Source organism: Tiliqua scincoides, chromosome 8, assembly GCF_035046505.1.
Source record: "Tiliqua scincoides isolate rTilSci1 chromosome 8, rTilSci1.hap2, whole genome shotgun sequence".
Taxonomy (NCBI): domain Eukaryota; kingdom Metazoa; phylum Chordata; class Lepidosauria; order Squamata; family Scincidae; genus Tiliqua; species Tiliqua scincoides.
In genome coordinates, this window is record NC_089828.1 from 27,989,553 (window position 1) to 28,011,280 (window position 21,728).

The following is a 21,728-nucleotide window of genomic DNA, read 5'->3' on the forward strand; positions in this document are numbered from 1 at the left end:
CAATGTCACGGAGGATGCTGGAGAACAATGCTTGGAACATACGCAGCTGGGCACAAAGCTGCATACAATCCAAGCATCAAATTCCAGCATCCTCTACTTTGATTTTTATTTCAGAAAGTCTATCTGCCCTTCTATATTCCTAAATCCAGGCAGCTCACAACAATGCTAACAGTTAAAAATAAGAAAACCGATGAACAAAACAATTCTGGTGGCATAAAAAAAAAAGTCTGGGAAAACTAAAATGTCTTGGCCTGACATCAAAAAGACATCAGAGTAGGTGCCAGGCAAGCCTCACTGGGGAAAGAACGCTCCAGTAAGAATGAAATTTAAAAGGCCCTCTCTCTGGTCACCACCCATCTTATCCCAGAAGGTAGGAACAGAGAAGGATGTTAGAAAATTACATAGGCAAGAGAAGATGATCTTCAAGGAATTTGGTTCCAAGCTATGTAGAATGGTAGGAATCAACACTAGCAATTTTTTAATTGTGCTTGGAAAGAAAGCAGCAACCAATGCTGCCATTTAAGAACTAGAGAGGTACACTCCCTAGTCAGTCAGGGCCCAATCCTATCCAACCTTCCAGTGCTGATCCAGCCGCAATGCAGCCCTGAGGTAAGGGGACAAAGGTTCCCATACCTTGAGGCCTCTGTGACTGCCTTCCCACCACAGAACGCAACACAAGCCCCATTAGCACAGCTGCACTGGCACTGGAAAATTGGATAGGATTGGGCCCCTAGTCAGTAATCTACTACCAGTATTATTTTTAGACTAACTTCAGTTTCCAAGAGGTCTTCAAAAGCATCCCCACAGTACACCCACAGCCAGGCTCCGACACTGGAAAGGATGCTGGGTACACATTTTGGATTGCATCCTGCTTTGTTGGCATTCCAAAAAATAGACTGGGGGGGGGGGAGTGCATAAAATCCATATGTATTATATGTAATGAGTAAAATAGAATAAAAGTGTCTCAGTCACAAGGTCAGACAGGATGTACTTCTATAGTCTAACAATTCTGTTTATTCAATGTTTCTGTTTGGGAATAGGAATGGCTGAAAATCCAAACAATTTCCAAACATATCAAACCAATGCAGCACATTAGGGTGACAAAGGATTAGCAAGGCTAACCCCTGAACCCTCAGTACTGGTGGCAGTCCCAGATGTACCATCAGCGGCCATGGGGGGACCCAGTACAGTGTGTTGCCCAAAGGCCCCTAGCAACTTACTGCCAACACTACAACATATCCACCTTCTAGCAAACTAGTGCAAGAAGGCATGCAGGTGAAATTCCCTCTTCTTTTATACAACAGCTGCACCTCTACGCGTGGCCAAGACTGAAAAACAACATAAAAGCAACCACACCATGATACCACAAACACTGCATCTTTGGTCCTGCATCTCAGCATGAGAAAACATATCACACGTTTGCCAAGTTACCTGGACATCTGAAGCAGAACCAAATGTTTTCACAGAGGTTTTCTGAGTGGTAAGACGGTTTGGTAACAAAAGAGTTGAAGTCACCATTTTCATTTCATTTTTCTTATTCTGGACTGGAAGGGTGGATGACTTATAAGCCGCGCTCTCCCCGGTGATTTTAGTGTGCTTGTGATATTGCAAAGAATTGAAATAGCTGTCATGAGAGCTTCCAGCTGCTGCCTGAAGTTTGCCCACAGTCCGAGATGCAACCTCTTTCCCAGGAGATGCTGTAATTTGATCTGGAGATGACGGCTTTTGAAGGCAAACATTTGATGGCTGCTGCAAGTGCTCAGAAGACGTTCCCAAACTTTTACTCAATTCACTGAAACCATCAGAATTCACTTTGAGGCCAGAGGAAAGGGCGCTGTCTACGCTCCTCGACCTCTTGCGGTCATCTGGGTGAATCCTATTTCTAATTCCCAGTCTGCCTCTTCTCTGGAGACCAACCTTCCTGTCAAACTTTTCAATCAGTTGATCAACAGCAGGAATAGAACCAGTGTCAATATCACGACCAGTCCCTGGCAAAAATGGGATATATCGTCTATTTTCATGTCGGTTAACATTGTCTGCATAGATGGCGTACTCTTGGTCATCGAGAAAGAACTTGTACAAGGAGGCTGCAGAAGTTGGAGTAGTTGACGAAGATGAAGACCGCCGTGAGTCATTAAGGACCGATCCTGCAGAATCTTGTCTGCGAAAAGGAAGGAGATCAGGTCTACATTTCCTTGTTTCCTCAAAGGTTGGTGGGCTGACAATATATGTAGACCCACAACTAGAAGAAAGTGATTCATGCAGTCCATTAGAACTGTTGGTGGCACCAACGCATTTCAATTCCTGCCTGCTAAGGTCTTCCCCTGTTGCAGGCTTGGTCAAATTCACAATCTTTGCTTTCGATTTGGTCAACTCTGCAAACTGGAGGTTTGCCTTATCCAATGCCTCGGCTCTCAGTGGTGAATTCCACAGCTTGATGTCCTGTTTCTCTTCATCTGCAAGAGGGCGTGTCTTACCGAACAGAGAAGACTGGAAGCTATCCAAGTTCAAGTTATTCTTTTCAGGATCATAAGGCTGCAAAAGCTCAGGATGCTTCTGAAAGTTCAGTAGGCTGGAGGACTGGGGAGAACCAGCTTTGAAATGTGAGGTTCTGTTTTCTCCCTGCACTGTGCTGGTCTGCTTTAGGTTTTTAAACTCACTTTGTGGGGTATTATAGGTTGCCAAAGTCTGCCTGTCTTCGCCTATTTTTTCCTCAAGTTCAGGAGCAGAGCTGGAATCCACAACTGATTTACCAAGCATGTGAGATGTAACCTGCTGGCCATTTTCAGGCATCATATGATTTTCAGTATCTGTATTGTTGAGCACAATGTATGGATGTCCATCAATACCTTGAACCCGAATACTGACCCCATAGCACCCTGCCTTTGCATTCTGTGCATTCTTTGCCTTTTGGATCTCATCATTCATAAGCTTCAGGTGGATCCCACAGTCCTGCTGCTCCTGCTGCACACGCCGGAAACTGCTGTAATAAGGCTCCATAATTCACATGGGTTTAAAGCCCTGCAAGGAGGAGAGAAAAGGAAGCCTGTCACTTGCATCCCACTTGCGACCAATTCCAAGCATTTTCGTAATAGCAGAACTGACCCAAGACAACTGGGCACTTGATATGGGGAAAACCAAATGGCCTCCCCTACACACAGTGATTGGCACAAAGCAACATCCATAAAGCAATGCATGGGATTCCTGTGCTCTTCTATAACCAGCCATATCTCCCATTAATTTTCATGGGGTTTACTCAGGAGAACTTCCCACCCTGGTTATGCCCAGCCTTAGATCAGTGACTTACCGCAGACACTCGCCTATAAGTCAACCCCACAGATAAGTCGAGGGCAGGTTCTGAGACAACAATCATGGAATTTTCTATGACCCTCAGATAAGTCGGGCGTTAAACTTAGGGGGGTGTCTGACTATAGTTTTGTCTGATTTTACCCGAGGCCAGATCCTGAAAAATAACCTACCAGTAATTGTTACCTAAGAACTGCACAGTCTCTAATTTATTAAAAACATAGTAAAAGATCATGAGATACATTTTCATTCTTTTAAAATTCTGGTCTTCACCACCTTTTTGTAAACACTATCAGAGGAAGTGCACTGTAAACAACATACCAGTAAAACAGTGCTTCACAACCTGGCATTCATTTATTCCCAGGGACACTCAACAGGACCTTTAGGGATACTTGAAAAAGAATGGAATAATGGCAGAAAAAGGCAGGTCGTGCTCCAGAATGCCTTTCAAGGCAGGAATACCTTGCACGGACCAGCAAGGCAGGAAGAGAGATAGCTAGCTGGCTGTGAAAGCCCCACCAATAGCTAGTTTTTGGTCATCCATTCATCTATGAACCAGTGATTGAAAACCAGCACAGTAAAAAAGCTGAAACATAATATGGACAGTGATCAATCTCCCAGAATTTCTCTGCACATTTCTGGTACAAAACAGTGCAAAGGCAGAGTCTTCTGTTCTTCAAACAGATAAAAAGAGAAAACACTGTGATGAATACATGAAGTCTGAGTTTTCATATGGAGGAGATGAGGGCTTGTCTTACTAATTACAAACATTTTGCTAATAGGAAGGGTACAATTTGTGGAAATGGGCTGCCAAGAGATATGCAAGTGAAAAAGATTGGGAACCACTGCAGGAGATCCATGAATCAAATCCACCTTTAAGGTGTCTGGTGTGTTAAGACAGAAGCTCTACATACCACATACAACCCATAACACATAACCGAGAGTGTGCAATTCAATTCACAGCAGAGAGATGCAGCTACATATATTTGCAACCCTTTTTACTCAGAAGTAGACCCACTGCTTTCCATGGGTGTTATTCTTAAGTGATGGTACACTGAAGTGTAGCCTGGGACTTGCTTCAAATGGAAAGGAGGATCCCATCCTGGTGTTGAAAAAAAAAAGACCTCTGCCAAATGCATGCATTTGCAAAATGGAACCAGGTTGCAGCAGCAAAAGGGAACAGAGGAGAATAAAAGGATAAGTTTGGCTGGAATTTTCCAGGGAAAAAGGAAAGGAAACAGTTGGAGTTGAAAGGCTCTGCCCTCTGATTGACCCAAAGATCAGGCGGTGAGAATTGGAGCTTGACGACTCAGCAAAAATTTCACGTATTCATGAGTATCTATGGTATTTTTTAAATATTGGTCTGCTGTCTTTCTACCCCATTAAAGTAATAATCAAGACAGCATACACAGTAAGTTAACGAGGCAAAGAGATACTTTTTCAAGTGGAGTTCTTATATTTAGCAGGGAAAAGATACTGCCCTTTTCAGTCTAGTGCAGTGTCTTTTCTAGTGGCTGTTTGCTGGTGTTCTTCTGTATCTTTTTAGATTGCAAGCCCTTTGGGAACAGGATGCCATTTAATTACAGGTGTGCGCCACTTAATGATGGGGATACGTTCTTCTATCCCCGTTGTTATGCAATTAGGTCATTAAGTGAACATTCATTCCAATCTATTGCCTTTGTTGTGTTAACAGACATCCCTGCCAGACACTAGCTGACTGCATAGACTACTGGAGATAGATCAGCCATTTTCAACCACTGGTGTGCCACGAATGGTCCACAGGTGTGCCACAGGAATTTGGGGGAGGATCATTTATTAGTAGGGCCAATGGGGGATGTGAGACCCTGATTGGCAGTATGGTGTGCCTTGTCAATTGGCAAAAACCTGATGGTGTGCTTTGACAATTTTAGTGCTTTGTCCGTGTGCTGTGAGATGAAAAAGGTTGAAAATCACTGAGATAGATTGCCGTTTCTTTGCATTAAGAGCCTCTCTGTTGTGTAAACAGACAGTCAGCTGCAAGCTATGGGAGACGCAACTGCCGCATTAAGAGCATCTTTATTGTGCTTTGGCCACCATCTTATATGCTGTCCGTTGTTAAGCAAACCATTGTTAAGCAGCGGACATCTGTACTTCATTTTTTCTGTAAACTGCTTTGTGAACTTTTTTGTTGTAAAGTGGTATATAAATGCTAATTATAATTATAATAATGAAAATTATGTTAAAATACTGTGGGATTTCTGCATCCAATCAGATAAACATTTGGTACATAATACACCAAATTTAACAGTAGTGAAAAAGAAAATGGTCTAGATTATAGATGTGGCAACACTTGGGGATACACAAATTGAAGCCAAAATTTTAGCTCACACACATACACAGAGCACCGTCGACCAACCTAAAGCTTGTCTCATTAGAAAGGTCTTAGCCAGCCTACACAAAACAAAAAGTCAACTGAGTCTTGTGGGCAAATTCAGACAAGGAGTTCCACAGAGACACCATTACTGAGAAGACCACCTTCCTTGTAGCCACTGCCCTCATCTCAGAAGTGAGGGCCTCAGCTGATCAATTCATGATGAGGAAACATATGGGTAGGGCGTTACCAACTGCACTGGCACTAGATCCTTTTTCCCCACTGCCATCCCACTATCCAGAGACAGGGAAAGTCCTCCAGCCCCTCAGGTGGCATGACAGAGGCTACCCCCTTACCTTTCCATACCGTCACCACCACCACCATCACCACCCCACCTCAAACAGAGGCACAAGTCACTGCCTCTGAAACTCTTCCTTCTCCAGTTTCCTAGTTCAAAAAGCAAGAAGGTAATAGAGAAGACATGTGGAAGAGAGGAGAATGGTAGGCATTAGCTGCAGAGATACTTTAGCCCATGACTCTAGTCCATGCTTCTTCTGCTTCTTGAATCCAGGGAGGGCAAAAGAGAGGATTGCCAGAGGCACATGGGCAGAGACAAGCATTTCAGCTGGCTTCATGGACAGTTCTGGTCAGACACCCCACTCTCCCTCCCAAGCCAGCAGACAACCCAGGGCCCACTGTGTGGAAAGCCTACTCCTACTTTGGGCAGGAAATTCTTCCACTACATTAGCTAATACTGTACTTGATGCTGTGATTTGCGGTTCTCAAGCCTGTAAAAAAAGTTAACTTCACAAGGCTCTTCCTGCTGCATCAGCTTTTGGGTCTGGGCCAGAAAATTTATCTTCAGCATCTGACATTTCAATTTTCCACTGAATAAAAAGGAGCAGGAGAAAAAACAAAGTGCCATACTAGATAGCTCCAGTACTGCAGCTATGCCATTGTTAGACAACTGGGTAAATTCTTCAGTTTTGCAGTTGCTCAATGTTCAGATGAGGGTCCAACTATGAGGCATCAAGATTAAAGGTTGTTTATTTGCTCTTGAACCAGAAGACTATTTTTAAAGAGAGTTACATATTTGGGAAAGGAGGCAACAGTTTCAAACTATGTACAGAAGTACCACACCTGCAGGTTAGAACAAGTGCTTAGTACAGCCCAGCACTAAGAGCAAAACAAGATAAATGGAGCAGACCAGCTCTTTCCAAGAACATTCAGACCAGACCGTCTCTGCCCAATCTACAAAATCTTAGAGCCCAATCCTATCCAACTTTCTAGCACTGATGCAGCTGTGCCGATGGGGAATGCACTGCATCCTGCAGTGGGGTGGGCAGTCATGGAGGCCTCCTCAAGGTTCTCTTACCTTGGGGAAGCATTGAGGCTGCACTGGCACTGTTAAATTGGATAGGATAGGGCCCTTAGAGTGCAATCCTAACCCCTTATGTCAGTGCTTTCCAGCACTGGCATAGCGGTGCCAATGGGACATGTACTACATCCTGCAGTTGGGTGTCACTCACGGAGGCGTCCTTAAAGTAAGGGAATGTTTGTTCCCTTACCTCAGAGCTGCATTGCCCTTATGTCAGTGCTGGAAAGCACTGACATAAGGGGTTAGGACTGCGCCCTAAGTAAATGAGTTTCAAATTCATTGCACCCAGTCAAGTGCATATATTTACATATGACAACGATTTTAAAAGGGGGAAAAATATCTGTTTTCAAATAGTGCATACAACTATCATAGGACATCTGAGAAGAAGCATTCCTTCTTAAGCAAAATTAGGGAATGCTTCTTCTAAAATGCTACCTGCTATTTTTATAAGAAACTAAAAGCAATTCCCTTTGCAAAAAAAAGAAAAAATGTTGACCAATTTATTAGAGATGCATTTTATGTCAATTCCCACCTCAACCTTTAATTAACTAAATACCTGATATTTTACAGACATAAATAGGAGCAAGATCTTAAGCAAAGAATAACAAGTCTCCTGTAGACCGCTAAACCAACTTTGGAAGACGCTGGATCACACAGCTCAACAATTCACATTCACTTCCAATGCCAGGGCTTCCTAATAGCCCAATCCTGAGCATCCCGGCATGTGAGGCTGCAGCGGCGCCAAAAATGGCTACCGCTGCATCCTAAGCGCAACCTGGGCAGCGTTGGCAGCTCCTTGGGAAAAGGGGACTTTTGTCCCCTTCCCCTGGGTAAGGCGAGTAACCCCACAATGCAGCTACTCGATTCTACGGTGACCCAAGAGTCGGCATAGAATCAAGAGCCTCCATGTCAGGCTGCTGGTCCAACATGGAGCCTCAGGATCCGGTGGAGGTTCTGCCTCCCTCCTGCCCTGCTCCCTCCCCTGGCATGCCTCCTCCCTGCCCTCTCCCCGCCTGACCTCCTGACAAACCAACTTGACAAGCCTGACTTCCTGACAAGCCAACTTGACCAACTTGGGTTCTTGAGTTAGGAGGATGCTGCTATTCCTGCTCAGGCTGCAGCACCCAGCACACTCAGTCATGGGGAATCACTGCCACAGAACTCCCTCTGCACATCACCACCACACTTGAGAGCCCCATAGAGAAGATGCTGACCTGCAGCACAATTCAGTTCAGCTTCAGGGTGACGACTGAAAACATCAAAAGGCCAAGCAAAAGAGAGGAAAATGCAGGTGGATGAACAACAGCAGGAAATGCCATGTATTCGAAAGTCACATTGCTCCGCTCCCCAGTTCTTCCACGCACTTCCGTGCAAGTTTCAGCTTCCCTTCGTTTGTTCTGCACAATCGCATCTGGCATCAGCTGCACAGCTTCCAGGAATTATGAGAGGGAAGGACAGGCCGGAAACAATGCCTGCATCCTAATCGCGCTCTGCCAGATTCAGTCTCCTTGAGAATCAACACACACTTCTGTTGATTTTGACCAACTTTGGAACAAGATTGCAAAAAAAGAAACAATGCATAGTTTTCTCTGGCAGTATGTTTTTTATGAAGTGTTAGGGAAATTGTATCATTTATTGTAATCTAATAGGCAGCAATTAAAGGCCAGTTTGGTCGATCTCTAGAATTCCCTATTTGCAATGCTTTTGGCCAACCTTTCATATCTTCATGCAACAGATTAACTTAGATGTAATATGTCCAATGAGCTACTGAATAGAGATTCGGTTTGGGGATGAGAGTGGGAAGAGGTCATACTTTTCAGTCTTTTTGATGCCTGGTAACAAAAGTTGAACTACCATAATAGCAGTAACAGTAATGCCAGCAGCCTGGCAAGAAGACATATTCCTTCATTAAAAGCCCATAATCTTTATAATCCACCCCCTACTACTAAGAAGAGCCAGAAATCCAGATGGCCAGAAGAGAAGATGCAGCACATCTTCCCTGAAAGAAAAGCATCTGGCACTACCTGGCTCAGGTTGCTAGGGAGCATGCTTTCTTGGGGGGGGGGAGGGGTAGGAAGAGAAGGTACTTATCCACTATGGTCACTACAGAACTTTCAAAGAACAGAAGTTGGAAGAGATGCAACACCACAAGAATGCAACACTCGAGGTCCAGGGAGTGGACATTTTCCATCACCATCCCGCCCTCCACCAAGCTTTTTGAAGTGACCATTGCTCTTTAAAAATAAATAAATCTTTTGTTTTCATTGTATGATATTGTCACCTTGAGATGCCTATTGCCAGGCCCAAAGAGGGAATGCAAATAACAAACATGCAGAATTGCACAAATTAGAGATTGTGGTGCAGAACCAGGAAGAAGGAGAAGAGCAACACCACCATTCCCCTTCTCTCTGTGGATACCCAAATGCCTCTGTACCAATAGCTCCCAGGAGCCCCATTTCCTAGGTGGACAGGAGTCATTTTTTTTTTACTGATAAGCCTCACATTGGCAACCACCAAGAGAGAAAAAGAAATAGGTAGGAAGAAGATATAGTAAGAACTAGAATAAGTACAGAAAAGCCCTACTGGATTTTGCCAAAAGCCATCTAGTCCAAATTGCTGTATCTCACAGTGGCCCACCAGATGCCTCAGAGAGCACACAAGATCACAAGATACCTGCATCCTGTTGCCACTCCCTTGCAGCTGGCATTCTGAGGCAGCCTACTTCTAAAATCAAATAACCAAATAACAAACCTTTAGACAGTCGCAACTTCTAAACACTGAAATAAGATGAGAGAGTTTTAGATGCACTGATAAATGTTCATGAGGCACAACTAGCAATTAAGTAGTTAAAAGTGGGAAAGGCTGTAGGACCAGATGGTTCCTTCAGAACATCAGAAAAGTCCTGCCAGATCAAGCCCTAGGCCCATCTAGCCCAACATTCTGTTCCCCTCAGTGGCCCATCAGCTGCCTCTGGGAAGCCCACAAGCAGGAGAGAAAACAGCATACTTCTCTCCCGCCACTGCATCCCTGTAATTGGTAGTCAGAGGCATACTTCCATTAAAATTAGAGGTAGTGCATAGCCATCATTACTTGCAACCATGGAAAGACCCATCCTCCATGAATTTGCCTGACCTTCCTTTAAAACTATCCAAGCCTGGGGCCATCCCCACATCTTGCAGTTACGAATCCCACAGACTAAGTACTTGCTATGTGAAGAACTGGGTTCTAGTATTAAGCGAATGAGAGAGAAAATTTTCTTTCAACTTACCACACCATGCGTAAAGCTGCAATCCTAAAAACACACTTACCTGGAGAGATCTCCATTGAACAAAATGATTTACTTCTGAGTAAACATATATTATATAGGATTATGTTGTAAGCCTCAATAGTTTACGGACATTTCTGTGACTATTCCCAGTAGGATATTTAAATGCCTGTTTCATAACTAATCAGCTTCCAGAAACAACAAAGGAGGCAACCACGATTATTCATTCCCACGCCAGAATAAAGATCCCACACACATAGAATCTTACACACCTGTTGACTACAAGATCTTGACTACGGTGATGGCATTCCATCTAAACAAGAGACTTCCGTATATACAGTATAAAGGTACATTGAGGGAACTTTATCAGATAAACATTGCTTACATTTGAAAACTGCGTAATTCAGTGTTTCTCAAACTGTGGGTCAGGACCCACTAGGTGGGTCGTAGACCAATTTCAGGTGGGTCCCCATTCATTTCAATATTTTATTTTTCACATATTACACTTGATGCTCCGGTGGTATGTGACTGCATCTGGGGAAATGTTACAGACCTATACTTTTAATAAGCTACTATATATATTCTTTTAACATAGTCAATGGGACTTACTCCTGGGTAAGTGTGGGTAGGATTGCAACCTAGGATTGTTCAAAATTTTCCTGCTTGATGATGTCACTTCCAGTGGGTCCTGACAGATTCTCATTCTAAAAAGTGGGTCCCAGTGTTAAATGTGTGAGAACCACTGGCATAATTGGATTATGAAGACCAAAAAGAAAAGGTAACACAGAAGGAGTAATCCTGCTTGTGGTTGTCTAGAATGTTTCTCAAATGGTCTTTTCTGTTGAAATTTTAGAATTAAGTGACAACAGTAATATCTTCACTATGTAGCAACGCTGTACCTATCTAGCAAATCAACCACTAGGTACCAGAAGGAATTATCTCCCAGCAAAGGTAGGCTGATAGACTTCTCTGGTGATTTTAATCCTCTCTCCAGAGATTCCAGCAGTGGAAATCAGAAATTATCATATGGGGAACACCAACAGGAAACCATCAACAGCAAGGAATATATGCAGTTATTACCTACAACTATGACAGTAAACTCTCCAAAAGCAGTCTTGAAACCTACGGGAGGGTTTCAGGCTGCAAGTCAAATAGCACTCAGTCTGAAAACAGCTAACTCAGAATAGGCACTTATGGTAGGATTCCAAGAAAAGAACATCTAAAGACAAATGATATAAAATTATCTGCAAATGTAAGAGATTTATGCAAGCTGCACTGTACATAATTAGGAAGACTGAGAATTATATTCAGAAGTGAAAAAGCTTAGTCCTTCTTGGAGAGTTGTTCACATGTTAGTTCTATCCCTGGACTAGTTACTTCCTTTATTTAAAAAAGTGCTCTTGGGGCTCCACCACTGCACCAGGGCCCCTCCTGACACTTAAAGGCCACTTACCACTGGCACTCATCCAGGTTGCTGCATGTTCCATTTATTCAACATTACTGAATTCCAGTGCTGTGTTCATGAAGGGGACAGAGGTTAATGATGTCAGGTATGTGGACAGGTTGAAAACTTTGGGGAAATTCAACCTCAAATATTACAACATCACATTTGAAACGCTGAGGGCACAAAGCAGCCAATTACTTGTCGGGGCGATAACGCTGAACACCTTGCAGAGCCAACTAATGCAGTTAATGCATGATTAGAAGTTATTTATGACTGCATTTTTATGGACGTGGCCCTCTTCCCATCAGATACGACAAGCAGGGCTATTATGTACTGTCCCATTGAAAGATAAACGCTATGAGCAGAACTCAGTTCAATTTCTCGCTGGCTCATGTGCTGTTTCTCAACAGCTACCTGCTAAATCTGGGAAGGCAGAAGTTGCTTCACCAGGGACACGGGCCAGTTCAAAGAGTTTTTCCAACCCCAGTTACTTTGGTCCAAGTATCACATCCCTGCTTCTAATACAGTTGCTCCTTTGACCATTATTCTCTTGGGAAGGGCCATTAAAACAGAGGCTTCAGATAAGGGCTCTGGGTCTTTCCACAGGCTTTCGCAACCAAGCAAGTTCCTTTCTCCCTCAGTACATCCTTTTGACTTTCCAGAAACCTGGCCACTTTGCAGAACAGAAAAATTACCACAGGGGTGCGGCGTGCCCCAATCTGCCCATTAAGGACAAGTAAATTAGCTGGAACAAATCACACTCTCTGCTGTCAGTGAACAGCTTGGAACATTTTAGAGGCAAGTCATGCAACTCCCTGAATTGTTTGGCACTAGGAAAAAAAACTCAGCTGCAATTTAAGAAGAAGATCGAAAATATTTCTGATGTTCTGTGGCTTCACAGGGTCACAGATCCATGGCTCTGTACTCTGCCAATTTTGACGGAGCGAAAAACTTTCACCTGGAAAGTCTGAACACAGTCCAAGAAAGTAAGAAGTTGGCTCTCTGCAGTTCAGTTGTATTTCAGGCAGCAGCTGGATTTTTTTCCCAGCACCAACAAGCCCTCGAAATATATTCGCCATCCCACGTGAGCCTTGACTGTATAGGACTGAAGCAATACCCAAAGCCGTATCATTGCAAGTTTGGCCAATCTTGCTTACCGTGAACGAGCCTACAAGGAGCAACTGAGTAGGCTCAGAAATTTAAACAAGAACAATACGATTCCTTGACAGCCTGCCATCTCTCTCCAGTCTTTGGAATGCAGCACCCAGAAGTTTGGGAAGGCGGTAAACTTCAGCTAGCAGGAGGGGACAGAGAAATTTAGTTTAAATTGAGAGAGAGGCAGGCAGAAAGTGAAAACTTAAGTAGGAGGCAGCTAGAAGGGAGGGGGTAGCCTTGGGAGCTGAGCAGTGGACTCTGGGAATCTGCTGCAAGGAAAGATTAGAGTTAGAACAGACAAAAGAAAATATTTCTTTACTCAGCGTGTGGTCGGTCTGTGGAACTCCTTGCCACAGGATGTGGTGATGGCGTCTAGCCTGGACGCCTTTAAAAGGGGATTGGACAAGTTTCTGGAGGAAAAATCCATTACGGGGTACAAGCCATAATGTGTATGCACAACCTCCTGATTTTACAAATGGGTTATGTCAGAATGCCAGATGCAAGGGAGGGCACCAGGATGAGGTCTCTTGTTATCTGGTGTGCTCCCTGGGGCATTTGGTGGGCCGCTGTGAGATACAGGAAGCTGGACTAGATGGGCCTATGGCCTGATCCAGTGGGGCTGCTCTTATGTTAAGCAAGTTTTGCAGCCTGGATTTCGTCAGCTCTCAGACTGGCACCACCTGAATGTCTTAAATACAACAAATATTACAAAGTTGCTATACGTTTGTTGCACACTCTCAGGAAACAAAGTCCTTGAGCACTGGGCCCTGAGCTTCTCATCACTCAGGAAAGCAAGAAGCAGGCAGCAATATGCAAAGGTGGATGAAGCAAAATGGAAACTTTGAACAGCTAATGCCGGCACAGTTGCCTCAGACAGTGGTATCTACCAACCCCCACTATTCCTCCTCCTGCTTGCTGGATTCAAAAAAAGGAAGAAGTAAAGAGGAGAAGATAGAGGTGGGCTAAGTTGGAAGCTCTCCAGTCCACCACTCTCCTCTCTGCCATTTGCCCTCTTCTTCTCTGTTCCCATCTTCCTTTTCAAATCCAGAGTGCAGAAGGAGGAGGGGCAGAAGGAGTGACAGCTGGCACATCACCAGGCAAGGCGGCAGAATCTGGCATGCTCCCTCAAGCACCAGGAGCTCAAGCTGGTTCTTTAAATGGCTCATTATTTGCATGAATACTCAAAAGTAAGGCTCGCCGAATTCAATGGGACTTAGGGCCCCTTCCTATCATTGCCCGGCACTGCCAGAACTTGCCTTCCAGCAGCCCAAGGTGCTTTCCAGTGACACAAAAGCTGGGCCACTGTCGCGCTCTTCCAGACCACTGCCACAAAACAAAGAGGTGTGGCATACAGAGCAGTGGCTCTGGGAGGCTCCACAGGCACCAGTAAGTTGGTGGTGGGAGCAGGGAAGAGGAGGTTTGGGGGCATTCTGAGGCTGATTGGGAGGAGGTTAGAGAGCAAGGAGCAGGCCAGAGGGGGAAGTCCTTGGCACATGAAAAATCCTCTCCCCCATTTGAGTCCCAGGGAAATACGTATAGGTGTGCAGCCTTAAAGTTATAAGAATTACTGTATATAGGTGTCACCCCTTAACAAACTTCCAGCCAGCGACAGGTTGCATATGTGACAGCTGCTACTGGTCAGGAGGTCGCACCCCCCAAGCCTCTGAAGCTGAAGGGGTGCGACTCCCTCTGCTCTGCTCTGCTCCCCTCAACTTCGGAGGCTTTTCTGAGCCTCCCAGAGGCCGTGCACATCCATGTGCTGCCTCTGCGAGACGCAGAATGCCCCAATCATACAAGAGACGTGGTTTCCAGTCTCCCAGAGGAAAGCAAAAGTTGTGTCTCTCACACAATTCCAGCAATCTGAGCCTCGCAGGGGCAGCGTGTGGACGCGTGCTGCTTCTGGGAAACTCAGAAAAGCCTCCAAACATGAGGGGGGCACAGCTTCCCCTCGCCTTCAGAGGCTTCGCATAGTGTCAAGCCCCACTTGACGACATGGATGCTGGTCTGCATAACTGTCATTAAGCGACACATGACTGTACTTTTGTCCCCAAGTTAAACTTAGAAGGGATGAATTTGGAGTTCAAAGTTTACAGCTTGTTTAGTCATCACTGGGTCAGTTGACCCAAACGGGGTCAAAGCACAAAGAACTTCCTTCTGGAGACTGCATTTGGGGGAAGGTGTAGGCAACAGGAGAAGCACACTTTGAAAAGCAACTGAAGCTGGAACCAGTTTCAAGAATGAAGACCAGAGACGTGCGCCTGTCTGGAGTTCTGTTTGCTCTTGGAACCACTTACATGTGAGAAAAGCTTCGTCCTGCAACACTTAAGTAGATCTTAAAAAGATGTTTTGCCAGCTGCTCACTTGAGATCAGCTGGGAATTCCTCTTTAAACCATTGTGTCAGAATCTACATTCAAATCCAATTTTCTAAGGATTAAGACCCAGCTGCACACATCTCAGAGGCCTTCAACATTGCTCATAATATATTTATGCTTCTCTAGTTACATTTTTTCTATTATATACATTATTTTACTTTTTTTCTGGCAAAAAAAAAACCCCAGAACCTTTTCCCCCCAAGTTGAGCTACTGTATAGCTTTTAAGAACTACGGTTGCATTTGTGATACATGTTTTTGGGGACCCCCCCCCACAAAGTACCACGGGGGGTCTCCCTACGTTGGATGCTCAGCAAGAGCAGAGTCATAACATCCAGGTCCAGAGCTGGGCAAAAAGCTCCAAAATCCCAATAAGCAATGTTTATGAACCAGCTGCGAAGGAATGTCTTAGATGCCAGCACAAATTTATTCAGTGCCTCAGTGACCAAGTCCCTGGGATCTCACTAGTCCCACCAACTCACCAGACTGTCATCCATGGAGCCATTTTCAGCCACAACAGCTGCAGAAGCATAAGGGGACTAACAAGAAAAATCCCAAACACATTGCACCCCCTCTCCCTACATTTTTCCTATTTATAACCTACCTAGTTCCAAAGGGTAGCAAATCCAATCAGCATCAACACATTGCATCCTGAGAACCAGAGCCCTGCACAGCCTTTTCAGCAGAGGCAGACCAGCTTTGCTCTACTGGTTCCCCTCCCTGAAAGAAATTCCAAAATTGGACCCACTGGTATAATGTAATATGCTGGCACAAGCCCCTGTGAAAGAAAGCAAGTAACTCTCAAGGTGGCAAACCAACATGCTGGCACCAACCAAGCCAGAGGGTAGGCCAACTGCATGCTTAACAATCAGCAGGAGGATTACAAGACTGCCTTGCAACAGGTGCAGAGCTGACAAGTCTACGTCCCAGAAATGGAAAAGACTGCAGTTTCACTGAGGCCAAGAATGAAACTCACAGGTGGTTACAGTAAAGGGAAGCACAAGAGAGCCTCAAGTAATGGCAGAAGGAGCACAATCCTGTCTTGAACAATGACTACACCAGGCAAAATTCATTAGGAAGAACAAAGCAACTCACCACAATACAAAAGTAATTGTTGATATCCTTGATCAGCCCCCATCTTGTGTTCTATCGCTTGCAATGGCTGGAGCTCACAATAGGACATGAACCTGGGGCTTGAGGGATGTCCAAACAGATATGAAGCCTGTGCACCAACAGCCAACCCTGATCAAAGGCAGGAAATGTTAGGAGACCAGGCAAGGAATTCTACTTACATGGATAGGCCACAGATAGTCAGGTGACACTCGCCAAGCCCTGTAAAAGTTCCTGGGTCAAGCTTATATATATTCATATTCAATGGCCCCTGCCCCCAAGGGAAAAATATAATAATAAATAGTAATTATTTAGGGCAGATACCTGCAGTCCTCTAAAGGCAACACCAAACTGGATGGCACTGCCTTTCAGCAGTTTAAAGAAGTGCTTTGCCTCCACCTCACTTTGCTCTACTTCCAACATGATAGGAGCCAGCTGGGATGTTCCCGTGTGTCAAGTAGCATTTTCATTCCATAAAACAGCATTTGCTTTGGGCCCATATAATGTATAAATATATAACCAACACGTTCCAAAATGGCTGAGGTCAAGAAAGCCATGCAACACAGTCATTCTGCACCCCTGTGAACTTGCCAAACCAGTTTCTTTTCTTTTCCCCCAGACTTGGAAAACTGCTCTGCTCTGTCCCCTGCACCACCTCAGGCTGGTGTTTTCTTTAAAAGTTTCCAGAAGAAGAGCACAATATTTTATTCGTTCTTCACATCTTTAAAAAAAAAAATTCAGGAAGCCCCTGAGGACAAGAGGTCCTTGGCAGGTGTCCCAAGGGGGAGCATGAGTGACACTTATTCAAGGTTTGGTTGTTTGTTGAATAGGGTCAGTTGAAGACCTCCTGCAGCAAACCAAATGCTGTCCCCCCTCCCCTTTCCCACCACTCTACTAGCTGCCTCCTTACACCAGGTTTTCCTCTTACTCCCATTTCCTTGAGATCAAAAAAGAGGGGAACAGAGCAGAAGAGGAAGTGGAGAGTGGAGTGGTAGGCAAGAGTGTCTCCCTGAGGCTCTAGCCCACCATTCTCCTCTCCTCCACACTTCTACTCCGATACCCTTTTTCTCTTCAAATCCCACAAAACGGAGGAAGAGACGAGGTAGTGGTTGGCATACAGGGTGACCAGATCCAATGGAGGACAGAGTGCCTATAACTTTAACCATTGTACAGAAGAGGAAATTTTGGCAGGTCCAGCTCAACATGGAAGAGTTTTAAAAGCTGCAGCTGCCAAAATTCCCTCTTCTGTACAATGGTTAAAGGTATAGGCATTCTGTCCTCCATTGGATCTGGTCACCCTGCTGGCATACCACTAGGAGAGGGGTGGCATTTGGTGGGTACCTGTGTCCAGTTCTCTTACTGCAGCCATGCAGTGTAACTGCAGAACATAGAACCTTGACATGACAATGAAGAAAAAAAATGGAGTGAGAATGGACATTAAGGGTCAAGAACTGGCCAGTGGAGGACATGAGCTGAGCATCAGCAAATTCACCTCACTGGAGAGCCACCATAAGCCTACAGAAAACTGTAACTTTCTGAGCCCTACCCACATCACACCCACCTAGAAACTTTCCCTGCACTCCCAAGAATGTGATCTGCTCTCTCTCTAAATGAATTCAAATCACATCCTGACATTTTGCAGCTTAAGCAAGTGGGTCTTTGCACGCAGCAGGACGACTCAACAAGGCCGCATGCACAGCAGCCATCCCCCTTCGCAGACCAATACTATTACTGAAAGTTCCAGCCCATCACTAAAGGGAATCCAAACACAAACCGGCCACAGTTGATCATCAAAGAGTTGACTGCTCCCTGCTGAAGGCTTTCAAGTCCACCCTTCATACATTGTTTTAACTCTCCTAGTCTCCTTGGCTCTGGCCTCCAGCAGCCCCTGTCCAAGGGAGCCGGAAAAGTTCCTGGCATGGTGGTGAATAGCTCTTTTCCTGGAAATGGCCAGCAATGCTGGATGCTGCGTTGGCCTTCCAGAGTTTGCTCATTTCCAGCCCTTGCTTCTGCTTGCCCTGCCTTAGGCATAAGCCCCTTTTGACAGGCCTACTGCCTGTGCTCTTGCCTGCTTAATTAGCTCCAGTTTCACCGACTTGTTCCTGGACCCCAAGATGGCTTTCAACTCAACCACCTTTTAAATACACTGATATGCATGTTCTTTATGTAGTTTGAAATATAAAAGTACATTGAGGTAATGGTTAGGATGATGTGAAGGAAACATTACTCTCTCTCTCCCATAATGCTATAATTTGAGGTTACTCCATAAAACAGGTGGGCAGCAGGTTCAAGACACTGCCCTCTATGACCGGATCTACTGCCTGAGGTCTTAGTCAGCCTCATGGACAGAACAGCCCTGTAGAACGGTGTTTCTCAAACTGTGGGTTGGGATCCACTAGGTGGGTCACGAGCCAATTTCAGGTGGGTCCCCATTCATTTCAATATTTTATTTTTCATATATTAGACTTGATGCTACCCTGGTATGTGACTGCATATGGGGAAATCTTACAGACCTGTACTTTTAACAAGCTACTATGTATAAGTTTAATAGTGATAGTCAATAGGACTTACTCCTGGGTAAGTTTGGGTAGGATTGTAGATTAGGATTGTTAAAAATTTTCCTGCCTGAAAAATTTTCAAGCTTTTCAAGCATGACCCACACTTCTGGTCAAGACTTCACTTCTGGTGGGTCCCAATAGATTATCATTCTTAAAAGTGCGTCCCAGTGCTAAATGTGTGAGAACCACTGCTGCAGAAGAAAAATTTGGCTAGTCACTTTTGGAAACCAGATTCCAGACTCAGGAGACTCTTGGCCTGATCCAAAAGGGTTCGTAGGTTCTTCTGAAGGTTTTCTTCTAGGTAGAGGTTAATGAGGTAGAATAGCCCTAGACCCTAGTTCTCCAAACTGAATCTGAACAGATACGCTCTCAGTTCACGAGAGATGAAACCCATTTAAAAAACCTGTGCTAACAAAATCTTGGGTATGAGAAACTTAGACATAGCCTTCCCAATTATGAGTGGAGGACAGCCAAGCTTGGCAGCAAAACCAAGCATCACAATAATCAGTTGTAGGAAAATGCACACCTACAACCATTCATACTAAAATATCAGGTCCCAAAAAACGCAAAAAAGAGGGGGATATGCATAACCAAACTTTGTGGTATCACTAATGAATGGGGAGTCTTAAGAATTTCACAAAAGAAAGATCTGAGTGGTTAGAGACAAGACCTTCCTTTCCAACATTTGTCTGAAACTGCACAATGCAACCTGTCCGCTCTCTCACCTGGATAGACACTTGTCACTCTTGGGTAAAGACAGAAGGAATTGGATCAAAAGGATGCACAACACACAGAAATTACTATCATCTGGAGAAGTGCCCAGCAGAATCTCTACACACCACCTGACCCATCAAGCATTCCAGAGTTAATTCATCTCACGCATATAGTATTCAGCAAATGACAGACTAGGCAAAATGAAAGGGGTTGTGGAACTGAAACACAAGGAGACACCTATGAATTAATGGGTCCATGTGTGTTTAATAATATTAAAATTCCATATGTGGTATGCTCTCCCCAGGGAGACCTGCCTGGTGCCCTCATTACATAATTTTTGGCACCAAGTTAAGACTACGTTGTTTACTTGGGTATTTTATTAATGTTTTACCTGAACTGTGACCTTTTGGGTTTAGACTGAACAGTTTTAGGACCCAATCCTATCCAACTTTCCAGCAGTGATGTAGCAGTGCCAATGGGGCTTGTGCTGCATTCTGTGGTGGAGGGGCGGTCACAGAAACCTCCTCAAGGTAAGGGAGCATTTGTTCCCTTACCTCAAGGTTGCATTGTGACTGCATCAGCGCTGGAAAGTTGGATAGGATTGGGCCCTTAGGCTGCTACACACATACTTTGGAGGAGGTCCCATTGAACCCATTGGACTTAGTTCTGACATATATACAAGTGGGGTGTACTTTTGAGTATAGTAGCATAAGAGTGTGCTCTGTGGCTTTTGGGGGGGCACTAATGGACCAACATGAACCCCGATGTTTGATTTACAATTTGCTGCAGTGACACTGGATGGGGAAGCAGCCCAACATTTCCCACCCCTGCCTCCACAGGGCTCTGCATCCAGGGGCAGGAAGCAGCTGCTCAAAAGCAGCTCCCACACCATGGTGATACCATATGAATTGGTCCGGTGCCCTCAGTCCATAGGCTCACAGGGCATTCAGTTTGTGAAGCTGATCACAAGGCAAGCAGACAGTCTCGGGTGAGACGGAGGCTCCACATGGAGGTCTGCGTACGCAATGGCCTAATTTCATACACTCCACAATTTCTATCAGCCCCCAATTAAAACTGGTAATTTCCTTTTTTTTTCCCCCAGGTCATTTTGGCCTTGCTCCTGGACTGCTTTGGCCAGCCTCCCTGTGTTATTAAGGGCCTTGTTTCCTTAATTATCATTCCATTCTCTGGGAAACTGGCCCTGCACCAGAGAGCTCCCTTTTAACTCATTCCACTGCACAGTCAGAGATTTCAATATGTGGCCCAGGGCTGAATCAAGCACAAAGAGCGCCCCGCACAAGGAACAAGAATGACATCACCCAGATTTGGGAGCACAGGCCTGTGGAAGCCGAGGCACCCAGCCACTTCCTTCGCCACTTCGCCTCTCACTTCCCTTGGCTGCATTCACACTAGCAGCAATTCACAGCTGGAATCAACCCAGCATTCTTCTGGTATCTATACATGTGCTAATGACCTGCCCCTTATAAGAACTGTGTCCTAAGGCAGGTATAATGGGGCTTCTACCTGCAAATCCAAAGGCACATCACCCCAGCAGGGCCAGTTGTCTACATCATATTTTTCTTTTCCATTCAACTTCCCAGTGGCACAATGGTTCTCAGCTGAGAATGCAAAGAGAAGCCAGATCTCTCCTGGCAATCAAGGAGGAACATTAAGGGAGTAAATCACAGGCTCTAATATGATGCAAATGGATGGGGATGGGTGTTTCTGTTTTTGAATTACTTTCCACTGGGTTTTCCCCCCTTCAGGTAAATCCATATTCATCAGCCTCTCAAACTCACATGCAAGATTTTCTTCCACTGTTTCAGCTTGCTATGGGTGAGAATTTAATTGTCAGAGGTTTATCTTCAATATTTCAAATGTTTGAGGAGGGGGAAAAAAATTCACCACCAAGTGCCATGTTGAACAGGCCAACCTGCAGCCACACTTCACAGATACTTCTGCCCCCCCTCACCCCCTGCAAGAGAAATGGATGAAATTATGCAAGTACAGGTGTCAAAGCTACTTAACCTTCTTCCCTAAGTCTTGTTGCAACTCCTTTCTCCACTAATGTCCACTC

At 44.9% G+C, this 21,728-nt stretch overlaps 1 protein-coding gene across 3 annotated transcripts in view; it reads right to left on the minus strand.

Annotated features, from left to right (window-relative positions):
• The window catches only part of CGNL1 (cingulin like 1), an 83,910-nt gene that overhangs the window by 49,554 nt on the left and 12,628 nt on the right, over positions 1 to 21,728 (minus strand). For all 3 annotated transcript variants that reach the window (XM_066636040.1, XM_066636039.1, XM_066636038.1), the window contains exon 2: positions 1,432 to 3,021. In XM_066636040.1, coding sequence (XP_066492137.1) covers positions 1,432 to 3,000 — 1,569 coding nt within the window. In that variant the 5' untranslated portion in view covers positions 3,001 to 3,021. The remainder of the gene's footprint in view (positions 1 to 1,431; positions 3,022 to 21,728) is intronic.